Source organism: Rattus norvegicus, chromosome 14 (assembly GCF_021556685.1).
Source record: "Rattus norvegicus strain SHRSP/BbbUtx chromosome 14, alternate assembly SHRSP_T2T, whole genome shotgun sequence".
Taxonomy (NCBI): domain Eukaryota; kingdom Metazoa; phylum Chordata; class Mammalia; order Rodentia; family Muridae; genus Rattus; species Rattus norvegicus.
This window is the reverse complement of record NC_141547.1, coordinates 76344150-76363434: the sequence shown is the minus strand read 5'-3', so window position 1 is coordinate 76363434 and position 19285 is coordinate 76344150. Positions and strand designations below refer to the sequence as shown.

General features: G+C 42.4%; 1 protein-coding gene across 5 annotated transcripts in view; it reads left to right on the top strand.

Annotated features, from left to right (window-relative positions):
• Nucleotides 1-19285, top strand: part of LOC120096631 (uncharacterized) — a 102268-nt gene that overhangs the window by 4121 nt on the left and 78862 nt on the right. For 2 of the 5 annotated variants that reach the window (XR_015637089.1, XM_087584565.1), the window contains 3 exons: nt 6334-6412; nt 7042-7174; nt 18272-18444. Coding sequence is in view for 3 of the 5 variants with exons in the window: in XM_087584565.1 (XP_087440691.1) it covers nt 18310-18444 (135 nt within the window). In the remaining 2 variants the exon portion in view is untranslated. Of the gene's footprint in view, nt 1-6333; nt 6413-7041; nt 7175-15232; nt 15564-18271; nt 18445-19285 lie in introns of those variants that run through there. The other 3 variants (XM_087584567.1, XM_087584566.1, XR_015637095.1) reach the window with 2 other exon arrangements.

The following is a 19285-nucleotide window of genomic DNA, read 5'->3' as shown; positions in this document are numbered from 1 at the left end:
ATGCCTTCCCACCAAGGTTCAGGGATCATTGTGAAAGAGACAAATGTATTTGCACATCTATGTCTATTTCTTCACTATACTTCACAGCCAGGAAGTGTAATTAGCCCTAGATGTCTGTGTAGAGATGGCCAAAGTTGTACTTTGCACTGGCAGCCCAGTTGCTCTGACTGGGTTTGTGTTAACTTGACACAAGTTAGAGTCATCAGAGAGGAAAGAGCCTCGGTTGAGAAATACCTCCATGAGATCCAGCTATAAGGCATTTTCTGAATTAGTGATCAATGGGGGAGGGCCCAGCTCATGGTGGGTGGTGCCATCCCCAGGGTGGTGGTCCTGGATTCTTTAAGAAAGAAGCCTGAGCAAGCTGTGGGGAGCAAACCAGTAAGCATAACCTTCTATGGCCTCTGAATCAGCTCTGGCCTCCAAGTTTCAGCCCTGCTTGAGTCCCTGTCCTGATTTCTTCCAATGATGGATTGTAATCTGGGAGTGTAAGCCCAATAGATTCCTTTTTCCTCAACTTGCTCTTTGGTCATGATATTTTATTACAGCAATAAAACCTAACTAAGATAAAATGATGTCAGGGACTGGGGTATGCTATGATAGACCTGACAGTGCTTTTATTTGGAGGAACATTGATTTGGGGCCTTTGAATTAGTAAAGCAATGGAATGTTTTAATCATGGCTTAATTGGCCATCCTAGCAAGAACATAGAATAGAGTTTTGGGAGGGTGATTTGAACTGTTTGGCGCTTGGCTCAAGAGGTTTCAGAGAAGAATTTTGGTATGTTGCCTAGAATTCATTCTTGTGATATTTTGGTGAAGAGTGTGGTTGCTTTTTGCTCTTGTCTGAAGGGTCTGCCTGAAGAGATTTGGAGTAATTACATTGACAAAAAAAAAAAAAAAAAAAAACTCAGACAAAGCCTAGCATAGCCTGCTCTGTGGTTTACTCTTATGAAGAGCATTTAGATCAAGCCTAGCAAGCTTATATAGGAAAAATACAAAATGTGTTCTTCAGGAATTTAAGGGGCACCAGTAAGTGGAATGGAGCTAAATACACTCTATAAGGACATTAAATGGGACTAAGAGGGTGGTGGCCTTGGGGCAAGATCCCAACCAGCTAAGCTTATTGTTTATGCAGTGGCAGTTGTAAGAGAGATAGTTATACCATGTTAGACGTTACTATGACCTGGTTAATGTTTTCATTTGGGCATAAGGAGATATTATTGTATATCAAATTGACAAGGGATGGATTTTGATGGCTATTCCCATCCTATATTTGGAATGATCTACAATGTAGAACTTATAAAGGAGTTAAAAAAGTTTAGGTCGGGGTTGGGGATTTAGCTCAGTGGTAGAGCGCTTGCCTAGCAAGCGCAAGGCCCTGGGTTCGGTCCCCAGCTCCGAAAAAAAGAAAAAAAAGTTTAGGTCTAGGCATGGGGGTAACATGCCTTTAATCCCAGCACTCAAGACACAGAGGCATGCAGATATCTGAGTTAAAGGTTAGTCTACAGACCAAGTTTCAGGACAGCTAAGATTAGGCAGTAAAGGAAATCACTGAAAGCAGAAAGTTGGTGAAGATATACTAGAACAAAAGATCCATATTCCAGCCCCAGCTTTGACTATGTGGCTCTGGCTTTAGAGTCAAGGATATAAGGGGTTACAAGGACAATTGATGCTGGTTAGCTGGAGCTAAGAAATTAATGGTGATTTAAGATGAGACCAGCATCATTGAGGCAAAATCATCTGGAAAGTGTTTTCTGAGAGCACAAAGAAGCATTGTGCTGGCATCTGGACTTGGTAATGTCTAAGAATCATCCAGGTGGTACTGGTTTTGAAGGCATGAAGGAGTCATGGAGAACAGCTGCGGTTTAGCACTGTGAGAGATCAGGAAAGGACACTGGGGATGGTGCTGCCCAGGACTGAAGGGGTCATGCAAAGAAGTTGAGGCTTGGCATCATGAACAGAGTCTATGAGAGGGTATTGGTGAAACCTAGTTTCAGGAGAAGACACCAGCATATTGGGGACACCAGCATATTGGGGTGATCACCAAGAACAGCAAGAACATGGAGTGGAGTCAGCCACAACCTAGAATGCTACAGAGGGCAGAGCTGGAGAAGTGACTCAAGAACTTAGGAGGAGCCCAGAAGTTAATGTGTTGATCCCAGTCATTGGAACAAGAAGCTGTGAAGTCGAAGTTCCCTTGGAACAGAAAGGAGTTGGATATGAAGTGAAGAAACAGAGTTTTGAGTTTTCCCAGCTGATTTTGTTCTTGCTTTGGTTCAGGATTTCCTCACTATGATGTTTTGGAGTGGTAATATATATCTTGTGATGTTGAAAGTAGGTGACCTGTTTTTTATTTTTATTCTGTAGGGGGCTACAGTTAAGAGATTGCATGAATCTTAGATGAGACTTTGAACTTTGGACTTTTAAACATTGTCAAGGTGGTCATAGACTCTGGGGACTTTTGAAGTCAAACTAAATGCATTTTGCATTATATTATGGTTACAAGCTTGTGGAGACTGGGAGACTGGAATGTGGTGGTTCAAATAGGCTTGGCCCCCATGTGTTTGAATGCTTGGTCCACAAGGAATGGCACTATTAGGATGTGTGGCCTTTTTGGAGTAGGTGTGGCCTTGATGGAGGGAATGCATCACTCTAGGGGTGGGCTTTGAGTTTTCCCGTGTTCAAGCTTTGCCCAGTGTGGAATAGCCTCCTCCTGGCTGCCTCTGGAAGAAGATATAGAACTATTGGGTCCTCCAGCATCATGTCTGCCTGTAGGCTGTCATGATTCCTGCTATAATAATAATGGATCAAACCTCTGAAACTGTAAGCCAGCTCTAATTAAATATTTGCCTTTATAAGAGCTGCCTTAGTCATGATGTCTCTTCACAGCAATAAAATCCTAAGACAATGTCCATCAACAGATGATTGAATGATAAAAATATGATATGTATACACAATATAACTTTATTCAGCTATAAAGAGGAATTAAATTCTAAATTTTGTAGGAGAATGGATGAACCTGCAAAGTATTATATTAAGCAAGGTAATCTGACCCAGAGAGGCAAATATTCAATGTTTTCTTTCATATGTGGAATCTAGTTCTCTCTCTCTCTCTGTGTATGTATGTATGTATGTATGTATGTATGTATGTATGTATGTATCTATGTATCTATGTATGTATATGTTGTATATACAAGTGCATATATGTATGTGGAAGCCAGAGGTTAATGTTGACCGTCTTTCTGGATTGTTCTTCACTTTAGTTTTTTTTGAGACAGTCTCTTAGTGTAGCTGGAGCTCCTCTATTCCACCAGACTGCTTGCCAAGGATCTAATGAGTTCCAGGAAGCCATGAATCTCTCTCTGTGTGTGTGCATGTACATGTGTGTTTTAGTATGAATATAGATCATGAAACTGGAAAAGGGATTATGATGGGGAAAGGTTGTTTGAGGATGGAGGAAGGGAAGTTGAGCTCATGCGACATGAAGCTGGAAAGAAGCCTGCTGGAGCTAGTAGAGTAAGAAGCGGGAGGGGGATGGGATAGAAAAAGGAGAGCAAGATGACTCATAATTCATAAAACAAAATGTTTGAAAAAGAAATGAAACACAATATTTATGGAAGTTACAAAAATAAAAATTAAAATAAAAATCCTACAAATAATTAATCAGATAGTGCACAAAGGGGAACTTGGGTCTTAAAGAAAGATTTGTTTGTTTGTTTGTTTATTATAGAGAGTGAATTCTAGATATTTTAAAGAGAGAACAGGAAATATTCTTGACTAAAGTGCTCCAAGAAGACTGGGGTATTGTTTCTATACAAATATGCCCTGTAGATCATCCCTAGGCACATATCTTGTGCTCAGGGGAAAAAATTAATACAGAATGACACAAGCTTGGCCAGGCTGGGGCTCTCTCTGTGCTGCTCACAATCTGTTCTGATCACTTTCCCAGCCAGCCATGTAAATTAGCAGATGGAAAGGAGAAAGAGAAAGAGTTAAATAGATTTTCCAATTTATGCCAAATAGTTTGAATATTAAGCTATCATATGGTTGATGCTAGGTCTCTGATGAAGGTACAACTGTTGTCTTGAGAGATTGCTCAATATGGATAGGATACTTCCTTTAAACATGATTGAGGGTGGGGAGGGGTTCCAGTACAGGACTGTTGGAAATGGGTAACAGTTTCACCTGGAAAGTGTCAGCAATTCTGGGACACTGATTGCATAGGAGTGGGGGTGAGGGTGGGGGGCGAGCTATTGGGCTTTCAAGACTGCTGTTTTATTTGGCTGTGCTTTAGTCTAGCACATTCTAACAATGGGAGCAAAAAGGATGAGAATGTGTAAAAACAGCTTGATAATGATTCTGTTGGTGTTGATGAGAGAAAAGACAGAGCAACAAGAATTGAGAATAATTAAAGCCTGGATTTGCCAGTGGCACTTTGGCTTTGGAGCTTGTTATGCATTAAATTGTGTCTTCCAAAGGGATGTGTTGAAGACCTAAGGCCAATTGTGTTAGATATGATCTTTCAAAAACAAGAGTCTTTGTAGATATCATAAAGAGAAGATGAGGCGATGAAATGGTTCTTGGACAATTTGACTTCTAAAGTGAGGAGAGACACAGAGCTATCCAAGTCAAATAAGGCTGTGAACATGGAGAGAGAGATTGGGTATACGCAGTCACAAGCATCTCCTTAGCCATTGAATGATGGATGAGGCCAGGAAATATCTCCTCTTGGATAGTTTGGGAATGCTGTGGCCTTGACAACATCTTCTCTTTAGACTCCTGCCTCTGGAATACATTTCTTTTGGTGAAAACCACCTGGTCGGTGGTACCCATTTAGGAGGCATAACAAATGAACCCAGACTGATAGATTTGCCACTTTGAAATACCATTTGGAAATATCTCTCTGTCTCTGTCTCTCTGTCTCTCTCTTTCTCTGTCTTTCTCTCTTTTGCTGTGCTATACAAATGAGGTTTATTATGAAGATTTCACACACAAAACGACAACAACAACAACAGCAGCAGCAACAGCACCACCACCAACACCACCACCACTACCAACAACAAGAAGTCTCAACCCACAACCTTAAAGTACTCAGATATGGACACATTCTGCAAAATGTCTTCATCATCTAGGCTATATGTGTCTTCTTCCCTTCTGAATATTGCAATCATTCTCAGCCTCCTAGAGCTAGATACTGCATTTTCTTGGTAATTATTATGTGTTCTGCTCTGTTTGTTTTGTTTTTTAACTTTTATGTTTTTAGGAGCTTGGATACACAGGTTCTTGAATCATAAACTCAGATAGGGCATGGGGCGGAGTTGAACTCAGTCATAACTGAGCTAGACCCTCATCTACTCTACATTATTTTCCATGCCAAACTCAGTGGCTTCCCTATGTCTGTTTCTCTACAATCTAGTCTTAGCTTGGAATGGCCTTTGGGTCTTGCTGGTGACTGAAGCAAGAGTTGAGAAGCAGAATAAAGCCTTCTTCTCTTCACCACACCTTCAGGACTTTCTTTCCCCTCAGCCTAGTCAGATCAGCTTTCAAGTCATAGAACTCTCCAGTCCCTTTTGTGTAAAGAGGTGAAGTTGGTAGATGAGTTGTTTCTCTTGACACTGTGACCAAACACCCCACAAGAAGCAATGTAAGGAATGAATGATTTATCTTGGCTCTCAGGTGAGAGAACACAGTCCAACATGACAGGGATGGAATGAAGGAATGAGGTACTTGAAGCTGTGGTGATGGGAAAATTTTCACATCTGTGCAGATCAGGAAGTAGAAAATAGGGGATGCCAGCAGTCTTTCTCCTTTTTATTCAACCTTCTCCAGCTTATGGGATGCTGTTGTCCACATTCAGGGTAGGTGTTATTTCCTTAGTTAAACCTCTTCAGAGACAGCTCTGTAGACATTCCCAGAGATCTGTGTGTCATCCTATGTGACTCTAAATTCAGTCAAGTTCACAATGAAGATCAATCATTACAGGACAGAAAGGTAAAAGAAGACAGTAGATAGAGTAAGAGAGTCTGCATCATTTAGGGTACATGAGCCCTTTTGTCTTTGCATTGCATTGGTCTTGGCCTTCTGTGTAAATAGACATAGCTCTGACTATAGTCATTGTCTGACTGGGCTTTGTGTTGTATCTAATTCATTCCTACTTCAATGTCCATAGCTGGACCATTGAGCAACCACCACAGAGTACCCAGCTAGTACTGTGACACAACCCAGAGCAGGACCCACAGCCCATGTGAAAGCGATATGAAAGTTACTTTTAGAAGCATTGCAATCTATAAGTTTGGCATTGAGAGATTTGAGCTGTTGTCCTTCCATCCTCTAGGAGGACTCTTTGGGACATAGTGACTATCAAGACCTAGAGGGATGACACCATAAGATTGTGAAGCAGTGCAATTATTCAGGTAAGATACAAAACAGACAGTTCAGGGTCATCTTTTAGTAGTGACCCATTTTTTCCTCAGTCTAGCCTTCCTAGGACCTTGTTGTTAACCAAGTATCCAGCCATAATGTTTTAGACTCTATTTTCTGGTCAATTCAGGTTTGACTAGTCTCCCTGTAAGTCATATTGACAACTCCAGACTAAGCAGGTCACTTGTTAAAAATACACATTGCAGCACACCCCAGAACAGTAATGAGAATCAACATTTCAACTTTAGAGCCTTTGTATATAAGACAAAACCTTCTAGTGATTCACATGCACTTTGTAATCTAAGATCAAATGCCCCAGAATAGGGTAGACTGAGGAAGAAGGTCAGGGTTTTTTTTTTTAACAATACCTGACTTTTCATTTTCCTCTAACAACAGCCAAATCTCTAGTTTGGAATAGGAAATACATTTTCCATCCCTCAACCTATGAGACATTTGCTTCCCTCACTGAATGAATGTTTCCAGACACATGTGAGCAACAGTAATGCTTGAGGGAGACTACTTTAGGAGGAATTCATTGACTCCTCAGAACTGCCATGAGTGACTTCCAGAGCATCTATGTGGAACCTTCTAGACGTTGGCCCACGTCTGCTTCCACCCTCAGGTTACCCATGAGGAACTGCTGAGGAATCTAAGATCATTGGAGCTCAAGCAGGCAGGAGCTCCTTGGCAACTGTGATGATGTTTTAAGACTCTGCATGGCTGACCTACTTTGGAGGACCCTCAGGAGCTGTCAGGTATCTAGGAAATGCTATTCCATCATTTCTGTTGGTGAGCAAAAGAAGTCATTGATGGTACTTACAGGTAAAGTGCAATGAAAATGCAATTATGGTCTGGAGTGGGGGAGGAGTGAGAGTTGGAAACTCACTTCTATCATGTTTCCTGAAACCATTCCCTCTGAAGTTCAAGAGCCCCACAAGAATGGCTCCTTATTCCTGAGAATGCTTTAAGTTGTCAGAGGGGACACTGTGTACAGAGAGAAAACTTTGCTTTTTACTTTTTCTCTTTCTTTAGATCTTACTTTCCCCCCGAAAATTAGCTGAATGTGGTAGATAGAGAATGGACTAGTTAGTTACACAGAAATGACTTCACAACCCTCTTTACTGACTTGGGAACATTGAGCAAAGCACATACGGCTTCTCAACTTGTTTTTCTTTATTTGAAATAGGGTTACTTGCTTCAATTTTTGTGAGTCGTGGCAATAAAAATGAAGCTAATTACACAAAAGTCATAGCATGTGATATGATTTAAATACATCATAAATAAATAATCTTATAATCATCAGACTAGACACTGGGGATAGGAATTGAGTACGTTTTAGAGTTTGGGTCTGAAATGTCTCCCAGAAACTCATGTTTGGAACTCCTGTTTTCTAGCTGCTGGCATTGATTGGGAGAAGGTGTGGCTGGTCTTGGATGTGGCTCCTAGGTAGGAGAAATAGTTCTTTGTGGAAGTCAGAGGAGAGTGTCAGATCCCTTGGAACTGGAGTTATGGATAATTGCGAGCTACTGTGTAAGTGTTAACTCACATACTCTGAAGGCAAAACAAGTGCTCTTAACTACTGAGCCATCTTCACAGCCCTGACCAGCATGGCAAACTATCCCTAAAGGTTCAGCGATGACACCCATATCTTGTTAATTGACCAAGAGTTGTCCATTTGGACTTATGGCTCATTTAACAGGAGGAAAAAAATTCCTAGTACTAGAACCTAGTTACAAACCTCAGAGCCAGTATGGTCCAGATCTGAGAAGAGAAAAATCTACTACCATTTTACTAGGTCAGCATAATTCTTTACTACATTGTCAAAATGTAAGTGTAGCTATCACTCTTAATCAAAAATACTTATCTTTAAAGCAAATGGAGATCATTGCATAAAACTACAATGCAGAGAGCAACAGCTCATGGGAAGCCAACCCCAAGAACACCTTTTCTGTATGACTCCTATGCCTAAGGTTTAGGGAACATCACAAAAGAGAGGGCAGAAAGATTCTAAGACTCACAGAACCAGGAAGTTTGCTATGAGACTCTGTCTTCCAGCCCTGGCAACCCAAATAAGACCCAAAGAATGATATTATTCTGTGAACAATATACAGGCTAACACAGAAGAGAGGAAATCTAACAGGTTCCTACTCTAGACAGTGAACTACAGGCAATTAATGACTGCTGGGAAAAAGGAACCTTTCCCAGGAAGGAACTCCCTATTTGATTATCTAATACAAAGAGGTCAAGCCTGAAACCATGTACACACAAACAACAACAACAATAACAAAAGCATGTTGTACTTATTTATTTTTGTATCTCTCTCTTTATATATACATATATATATAAATATATCAATGATAATAAATTTATATATATATATATATATCAATGATAATAAAAGAAAAGAAGACCATCGATTCTAGAGGGAGGGAGGGTTGAGGAGGTAGATTAAGAGATGGCACATGGAGAGGGTTAGAGTGGGCAAAAGAAGGAGGAAAGTGATATAATTACATTTTTTGTTAAAATACATACTAAATTAAAAAGGTAATAGGTCCCTGTGGTTATGCCTTGAAGGGAATATAATAGTGACTTTTACTCTTGGCCCTACCTCACTTGCACCCTGAGATAGCAAGATGTGTGAAATTCTAATACACATCCCCAACCACCATACACTCTCCTATGCCCTCCCCACCATGATGGATTGATACTTCCTATTGCCATGAACCCAAATATACTCTTTCTCCTGTAGGTCATTCCTGTTTTCTGTTTGACCATGGCAATGTATGAGTAGGTAGTACTGTATGTGTCTGTGGGAGCATTCGTTATTGTGTTGATTTATACAACACAGACAGTAGCAAGCTGCAACAGACAGATTTCAGTTCCCAATTATGATACCTTATCAATGCTACAAGGACATGCTAGCCCTGGAGACCATTCATAAGGTCTCTGGCTATGTGGCTACACACTGCAGGGTTATGGTGATGATTTTAGTGTCTTTGATAGTGGTGGGCTGGTAATAACACAACTTTCATACTACTAATTCTAGGACTTTATGCACACACCACACCAAAGGTGTTTATGAACATGTTTTCTAGACGTACCCTGTGGGCAAGGTCCATACTTGAGAGTTGATTCTGAGTCCCTGTCCCCAGTATAACTCCCTCAGTCACTGTTGGCTGGTAAGTGAATACGTAAGCAAGGAATCAGATGGATAATGGAAAAGGAAAATGTGCCATGCATGAGAGACAGATTTGGTCAAACTTCAGAAAGTCTGTGAGGCTAATTTTGTCCCTGGCGTTCTTAGCTTTTCTTCTTTTGTATTCAGATCCACCTGTGCCTTCTGTCCCTTGACAGAGCTCCCAAATCCTCATACTTCTCAGACATTTACTCTCTTTAACCAAATCCTTAAAGGGAAGATTGGGCAGCACCATTGCACATAAGAGGTGGAGGGATGGACACTTGTGGAGGCTTACTGCTGTGATTAGTTTTATGTGTTAACTTGGTCTATTATGAGGTGTCCATATTTGTTCAAGTGTTATTCTTGCATGCCTACAAAGGAATTCCTTGGTGAGATTTATACTCATTGTCTTCTCTGATTGGGCGGCTGTGGGCTCCTCCAATCACTTCAACACAGGAATAGAACAAAAAGACTGAGTAGGAGGAAATGCTTTTGCTTTGCTTGCTCGAGTTGGGACTTGGTGTTTTTCAGCATCCGGAGTAAGATATTGAAACATTAGCTCTTCTCTGGTCTCGGAGTTGCTGATTTCCTTTACTATCAGTTCCCATGGTTCTAGGAACCCTAGATTCAGCCAAGAGCTCTGATCTGGGCCCTTTCTACTTTCCAGTTGGCTGATGGCACAGCTCAGGGACCTTTTGACTTTCAGCCTTTTAATGAACCAATTCCTTAAATTTTCTCTTTCTCTTTGATCCTCTTCATCTGGAGGACTTTAGTGCCCTCGTGGTATGAACAATTTAATTTTAGCAGAGATTAGAGAAGAAGCAAGTTTGGCAGAAGGAAGAGACGTGGCAGGATTTAATGTGAAATGAGATAGATGGGAAGTGTCTACTTCAGGATTGAAGTGAGCACTAATTGAAACGGTTATTACATGGTCTATATAATGCACCTGCCTTCATACTATGCAGCAGACACAATGAGTTGATAGCTTCTTCTAAAGGAAGCCAAGATCACTGTAGCTAAAACAATAGCTGGAGTGATGAACCCTCACTAAAATCTAGGTTGCACTCCAATGCCTGGAAAGCATCCAGTTTGAATTTACAGAGACCCTGGGATTACCATTGGGTTGCAAGTAGGGCTTAGGTGGGATCCCATTATGCATTCACAGTGCTTTATGCTTTCCCAAAGCTTAACACTCATGACCTCATTCAGTCTCAGAATCTGACTTGTGATACAGGCATTATTTTTAACTTTACATATAAGCAAGCTCCATCTGCAGAGAAGTGATTTGTTTGGATGCAGAATGAACAGGTCCCTGTGGGAGCTGACACCTCCTTACTCTAAGTCATGTAATTTGCCCTTTAGTTTGTAGAGGTGGCTCCTAACGGAGTTTAGAGCTTCAGATTATTTGGGGGAGCTGGTAAAGACGAAAGGGAAGCTGCCTACAGCAATTCCTGTGTCTTTCATGGTCTGTGTGAACTATGGCAAAGTGTCATCCTCAAGTGCCATGGTGGAATCTGCATAATGATGTGTGTGTCATTATAGCAAGGCTTTGCACTCAGGGATAAATTTACTTACCTCTTTATTGTTTGAAAGACTTCAGCAGATAGAGATGATTCCTCCTCTCTGGGATGTCGATCCCCTTCTGCACCTGTGAAAGGCTTTTATTTCTTCTCCAACATGTGCCTACTCAACATTGTTATAAACTCCCACTTCTTCCACTGCCACCATAAATATGTCTCTGGAGCCATTACCACCCAGCATCTCTGCCTACGAGTATGATGTTTTCATTTAATTTGTCAATCTTTTGTTGTTTTACAAGGAAATGCTTAAAATTTTGCTACAGATATTGTCTATTCTAGGGTTGGTTTCAATCATTGCTTGGGCATATAAGCCAAGATATTTACTGTGGCTGAATGGCTGCTGGTAACTCACTGGCCCTTCTGTGCCAGGATGTGAATGGGAACACACAACTGAAGACCAGCAGCCATGGTAAACCTTCTCTGAATTCCTGGAAGTTACTGAGGCCAGTGCTAGATGCTGGGAAGATAAATAAAGCATGGTCTCAAGGGAATTGCAAAGTAAATGGACGGTTTGTTTTCTAACTGGAAGCATGGAGCTGTGTACGAGAGGTTGAGGCTGGCAATGAGGTTGTTCATAGTCAACTCTTTGTGTTTGCTCATAGTCAACATTCACCTTGCTGTGGCCACCAAAGAGTTTTGTTCTTCTTTGTCCTTCTGATACCCTTGACCAAGCTTAGCATCATTCAATTATACAGAGGGTGAGGGAACTGAGAAGCAGAAAAATGAGGTGAGGCCCCCCAGTAGGTTCACAAGTCTAAAGTTGATCCAGTGTTCACATTTGTAGCTGCTTACACCATCTCCAGAGTGGTTGGCCAGTAGGAGGACAGAAGGAAATGTGTCTTATGCAGACTGACTTCCCTCTTCAGAAGCCAAGGGATGAGATGGTGGGGTAGGGGACCTCCTTGTGTGTTGGTTTGACAGATTTCTTCAGATCAAGTTGAAAACCTCTTTAAATAATCCTCCGAAGGCCCCACCGAGAGCAATGATTAGAAACTACCTCACAAGTACATGGTATTACAGTCTGAGTGAGCTCTCTCAATGACTCACATACACATTACAGCCTGAGAACCAGGATCTTAGTTCATGGTGGACTGAGAGAGAAAAGCAGGGGATGTTGTAGTTTCCATTCTACTTGAATAGTATTGTGTCTAAAATATGGATGGGCCTCTGTAGGCTCCTGTGATTGACAACTTGGTCTTTAGTTGGTAGTGCTGTTTGGATGATGGAATCTTGAGGAGGTGAATTTTGTTGGAGGATATATGTCACTTGTGGTGGCACTTTGAGGTTCTATAGCCTCACTTCACTTCTTGTTTGCTTTCTTACTGCCTGTGGATGCATTGCAAAAGGCTGCTCTCATGCTCCTGCACTGTGATTTCTTTGCCAGGACAGACTCTAGCCTTTCTGAACTATAAGTAAACATAAACCTTTTCTACTTTAAATTTTCTTGTCATGGTATTTTATCATAGCAGTAGAAGAGCAACTGATATATCTGAAGTGACTGAGGAATCTTTATCTTTGACAAGCATCTTCCTCATCATCTCTTAACTTATGATGCACTTCTGCCATCTCTGAGTGCCTGTTCACATGGTTATAAAGGTAGTCTTCAAGAATGCAGATGGTACATAGGTGTAGAAACACAAATGTCACAAGGTGGGGCCTTACAAGTTAGCCTATTATCTTAGCCCATCAAGGGAACAATTCGCTGACTTCTTGCTTTGAGGATAAGAAGCCACTGAATTTGACCCAGAGTAACAGGGTCTGAATTTAATTTACCATGTCTTCATTTAGAGGAGATCTGGAGGATATAATTTATGTGTGAAAGCATGGAACTAGGAAGGAAACAAGTTGCAAGTCCATAAGCCAAGGGACAGAATGATAGTGCATATAGGACGTGATTGAGAGAAATGGCAGCGACAGGTCGATGGAGTCATTCAGTGACAAAAAGGGTCTATGGTCAGGTTTGGAGGTTGACAGGAGCAGCTATGGAGGAACAGATAGGAGAAGAGGGTTCTGCCATGGATTTTTAGGCCGTTGCTTCTAAAAGGGTCCACCCATATGGCACGGGTGGACTAGGGACTGTGGGCTAGACAATGGTACTGGGAGAAAGTATTGTGGATTTAAGAGTCCAGCTGCGTTTATAGCAATGGGTTCTGGATGAGACTGACAGGTGGCCAGGTCAGCTGGACACCAATATTTCACACCGCCAGTTCTTGTACAGGTGTCTGGAATTATGCCTGGAGCCAGGCCTCACACTTCAGCTGGGGGAGTTAGCAGCCTTAACTGAATTACTATTTATAAACCATCCAAAATAGTTGCTGGAACTTAGAAGCCCTTGTTAAATAAGTAAACAAACGAGACCCATCTGGATCGCAGCTGAGCACTGTTTTCTCACTTGACATGGATGGGTCTGGGCAGAAGTATGGAGAATGAAGCAGAGAAGTCCGGTGCCCAGGAAGTCAGGGAGAAAGGACTATCCAAAAGAATAGAGTTGCTTTGTAGAGCCCACGCAACCAATGGAGAATACTTTCAAGAAGGTGGGCATCTACAGTAATTCAACAGGGCAGAGGGGAGCCTGAGGATGATGCGGTGAAAGCCTGAAAGCGATTAATCACAATTGGATCCACCCCAAGCTGAAAGCTCTCGACTGCATTGTGGAATTAGTAGTGAGACTAGTCAAATATCTGTCTGTCAGGCATGGTGGATTTGGCTTTCCAACTGTAGCCAGAGGAGTTAACCACACCTGTTTGCTGTGTGTCAGAAATGAACTGTTCTCTGGTCTATTCAGAGACTCTGTGTACCAGTTACTTTTCTTATTGCTGGGACAAATACCTCACAAGAACACCTTACAGGAGGAGAGCTGTCTCTGGCTTCTATTCGGGGGGTGCAGTTCTTCACAGAAGAGAACTTGCAGCTGCGGAAGTGTGAAGTGGATGGTCACACTGCACCCACAGCTGGGAAGCACAGAACGTCGAATGCTGATGTTCTTGTGGTCCCCCTTTTTATACAATCCCCAGACCCACAATGGTGCTGTCGCAGTTGAGCCCACCACTTCAGTTTTAACCAGTTAAGAAAATCTCTCATTGATATGCCCAGATGTATGTTCCCTGGTGAGTTTAGGTCCGGATGCTGTGTTGACAATCAATATTAACCATCACAGTAATTGTTCAATGTGAATTTAATAAATGGCTAATGCTGGCCCTTGCTGGGGACGGGAGGTGAACTGTATGGCTGTTTTGTAGGAGAGACACTCATTCAGGTGCTGCTGTGAAGTCTGAGTAGGATTAGCCTATGTCCTCTGTCTTGTGTGTTCTTACCCAGAGGCTATTGGTTTGCTATGACTATTCTCTAGTGTAACATTGAGATGTGCTCACAAGGCAGTCTGGAAGCTTCTGTAGAGCAGGGTCCTGTGGGTCTGTATCACTCGAACTCTAAGCATGTGGCACAGAAACACAGGAAAGTCATCATAGCTTCAGTAAGTGCGCTGAAGGAAGCAGGGTCTCAGGTACATGGTTCCTGAGAGAGGATGCAGCAGGGCGGGGTGGGGGCGGGGCTTACTGAAACTAGGAAGTGGCCAGGGGAGAATGCTCACACATGAAAAGTTGAAAGGAGACTTTAGAAAGAATAGGAGGGGGCTAGGGGCTAGAGAAGAGAGACAGGAGAAAATTCCAGGCCACGAGGAGGAGGGAGAAGAGAGGGCTGGAAAGGAAATGGTAAAGAAGGACAGAATGAAGGGAGGGACAGAGGGAGGGAGGGAAATAGGGAGGAAGAAAGGAAGCAAGGAAGGAGAGATGCCCCTCCCCCAGTGAACAGAGCTGGGTGCACTTCATTATTTCTCATGTCAAATTCTGGTTTCCTTTAGGCTCTGTAGAATGCCATTTCAGGAAGTCATGTTTTCTGGTTTGCAAAATGACTCATGTAAAAAAAGTCCTTTTGTTGTCATTGGCATTAAAAATAAATTCAGAATAAAATAACTTGGAACCACTTTTATTTTCACTCTATTTTTTTTTATACGAAATGATGGAACTCCAAGTTTAAATTTTTCTATGCTGTTTTAGAAATGAGTGTTGTCTTGCTGACGGATGCCGGCTGCCAGCCTCAAGCCCCTGGGAACTGCGCTGCCTTCAGCCCTCCCTCCATCTCTGGTGAACCATATGCTGGAGGAGGCCCATGTCTGTCCCTCCAGACTGGGAAGGGTGGAGCTGCTGGTACACACAGCACCCTAGTTCCAGGACATGACACCTGTGCTTGGGGCAACTGGTCCACACAGAGCGTGCACATCATCAGGATAGAGCCTTCCTTGTCCCTGTGTCCAAGCAGGCTGTTTTCTGTCTGTAGTTAGAAGAGAGTCGATTGCCCCTTAAGGCACAGATCTTTGAACTGAGAGAGGTAAGTGACAATGTCTAGTAAGCTGTTCCGTACTCAGTGGGTTTCCAGGTCACAGAGGTCAAAATAGACCCACCCTCTTCCTACATAATCTCTTCGTGCCTTAAATTTCATACTAAATAGGTTCTTTTGGATTGGAGAACCCTTGAGTACATGGAGGACAGAGGGGATCAGTAAGTTCTAGGACGTAGGGCCAGAGTGTTCTCAAGGGTATTCTGTAGTAATGTTTCCAGGAATAAGAAGAAACCCGCAGGGTTCTAAATTCAGATTCTGGTTGCTTTCGGACATGAGTCCCTGGGGGAGATGTGAAGCTTCTGAGAGGGAGGAGGTGAGCTCTAGTGTGCTTGAGACTTAAAAGAATAATGCTTACCTTGGATGTATCAAAGATAGGAAGGCTTTTGTGGTGCCACAGTGACAGAGATTAGGGATAGTTCAGTCCAAGTGTAGGGAGTGGTGCCAGGCAGCTGCCTGCATAGACCTTGCACATAGGTGGGAAAGATTTTGGAACAGGCATCGGGGGAAGGACAGAAGGCAATATGGTGGGTTTGTCTATAACCCATGAGAACATTAACATATAAGCATATGGAAACCATTTGATGGAAGGAATGGGGATGTAGAATTGTGGATGTTGAATTCCTTCTATAGTAAGTGGAGGAAGTGAGTAGAGTCCACATTATTTGCTGTTAAAACTTCTCTGTCTTTCTCCAGATGGAGTGAAGTTGGGAGACACTAGCGATTCAGGCACTAGAACACTTTTCTATAGTATGAAACTGCCAAAAACTGTTCAGAAAGCCAGAAATGTGACCTGGTTCCTGCTAGGCCGAATCCAGATGTGACCTGGGTTATAGTCCCTTGTTCATAGGAGCAATTGATTTCATTTCCGTTCCAGACTTCTTTCGGCAGCTTCTTCCCTGTTTTCAAACCCAGCAGTGGGAGATTTATTAATTCATTAATAGAGAGGGCTTTATGTTGCTCAGGCTGGCCTAGAGCCCACTGTGTAACTCCTGCTGGCCTTGAACTTGCTGCAATTTCCCCACTTTAGCTTCTTGAACATTGGTGTGCGCTTCCACATGACCGGAATCTTTCTCATGTTACTCTTCAATCTTGCTTCCCCTTTAAGAAATCTTGTGATCCTTGATCCCCAGATAAGCTAGCTTTTTCTACCTTACAGCCAGATTCTTAGTGATTCTAAGCTCTTTTCCTGCTGGTCTCAGGATGAGGTTGTAATACCAAGTTTTGAGATTGCTAGGGTTTGAAAATGCTCAACGTTACCTATTTTGTGCCAATTCCTTCAGAGGCATGGTCCATGTGCTGTACACTTTCTCATATAATCAGCACATTTATAGGGTTGAGGAAATAGTATATAAGCATTTAGGAGGTTGTTTTCTTGCATTTTATTTCCCCCTTGCACAAAATAAAATGTACTGTTTAAACTGGGGCAGGGATATATGAATGTATAGGCATGAGCATAGGCTAAGGTCTGAAGTCAGAATCATTACTAGTGTGTTCCTCACAGGTCATCTTTGACAGTACCATATTTCTCCACCATTACTTCTGCTATTCTGAAGACAGAGCAATCATGGAAGGAAGAAGGAGGAACTGGGGGAGAGGGATTTGTGCTAATGTTTCATTTTTTTCTTTAGCTGGGGTAATGTGCTGTCATGTTAGAAAGTCAGATGGTACTATTTGAAAAGGAAGAAAATAGGAAGCACATAGTGGGTCTGTACACCTCTCCTAGGACTAAAGAGTCAAGAAGCTTAACAAAGTATCAAGCACATATGATATTATCTAAGAAACAACAATATTAAATTAAATATTTTTATTAGTTTTCCAGTTCAATTGTTATGAATGTTTCTGGAGGCAAAATCATATTTTTATTTGCAGGTATGGAAAGTTGGTATTCTGGGAAGCTGAGTGGTCATAGACCCCTCAGACCCCAGCACTAAGTGTTGTCCTCTACGCAGGATTCTCCTGCCACACCACGCCTGGTCCAACAGAGCCACTCAGTGTTCTCTGGAAGGCCAGGGCCTCACATACACCCTGTTACCACCTGGCACATGAGGTTGGTGTCATGGCTGTCCCATCTTACCGGTGAGGGCATAGTCTCAGGAATCTTAGGTCATTTTTTTAAATTTAAACAGCTAATTTCAAGCTTGTGTTTATCTGTTTATGAAACTATTTCTGGTGTCTGGGGAAGATGGATAACAAACATGGCTGTAATTTTCCACCTCTCTCTAACCATGCCTTTCTAATGGGATTTTACACATTTTCCTATTAAACAGTGATTTTTCTTCTCCACCCTTTGAGTCTGGACTGCTTTATGTCCTGCCTTGGCCAGAAAATGTTGCCAAAGTGATGCTTTTGCCAGTTTCAAGTCCAGGCCTCAAGAGACCTTGCAGACCTGCCAGGTAGCTCAGCAAGTAAACAGCACCAGGCTACACAGGGAGGAGAGACACAGGGCCTGGGAACTCTGTCATCCAGGATGCCAACAGTAGAAAAATGAGGCCAATCCAGATCAGCTACCAGCAGCTCAGGCACATCAGAAATCTAGTACAGACATCCAACCAGTCGAGTCTGTACCAAACCACAAGAGCTCCCGTCCAGACCTCAAATCCCTATGGCCAGTGAATGGTTATCATCTTGAGTCACTGGTTTGGGGGCTGTTTGTTATCGAAGATTGTTGATAACTCATCTGATGATTTATCTTCCAGGCTCTACTAATAAGGCTTCACTGGCTGGAGTGCAACTAATGGGAAGAATGTTCGCTCAGCACGAGCAAAGCTCTAAGTTCCATTCCCAGCACCAGAAGAAATTAGACACCAACAATAGCACTGACAGCAGCAGCAGCAGCAGCAGCAGCAGCAGCAGCAGCAACAACAACAAGGTAATCTCCATAAGAGAGCTACCACAGCATTTCCTCTGGGAATCCCAACTCCAGCTCTGAGCTCTATCCTGACACACCTCTGAGAAGAGGTGTGTGTCAATCTGATGTATAGCTGGGATGGACAAGAATCGTAGAAAGAAGATGGAGTTGAGAGAGCTGGCATTTCCCAAAAGAAGGAGACAATAAGGCATGCCATAACTAAAACAGAAGGGAGCATGAGACCAATGGTGTGAAGAAACTTTCGTACTTTTGGAGCTGTTTTCCAGACTCTATTGCGTCTTTGTCCTTTTTACGTATGAGAGCCAGGGCCTCTCTGCATGAACTGTGACTGATGGATTTTAGCTAATTTTAAAATATTAACTAATTCCATCTTCATAGCATCTCCTGGGCCAGCACTGGCCTTCTTCACATCTGAGGAGACTGTGACTTGGAGGCTAGGGTCCTAGAGGGTCTTGGGGTCTACATTGTTCATAGTGGAACTTGATACGTTCAACAGAAAAGACAGGACTCGCCTTCCTCCCCAACTGCCTTGTCCTTCCAGACACTTAAGGGACTTAGCACCAGAACTAACATAGATATATTAATTGTGACATCTCTTTACATCTGTTCCTTAGGATCAGGTTATGTCTTACCAACTTCTTGCAAACTCTTGGGTCCCCTTCACATATTACCTGCTCTGTGAAAGCTCAGCAAATAATTTGATAAGAGAACATTCTGGAATTGAAAGATAGGAGAGACTATTTGATGCATTGAATTAGATGCCTACTGCTATTAGAAAATGCTCTCTTAGGTATAAGGTCATGGCATGGCATGAAAAATCAGTAATATTTATAGCTTAAGG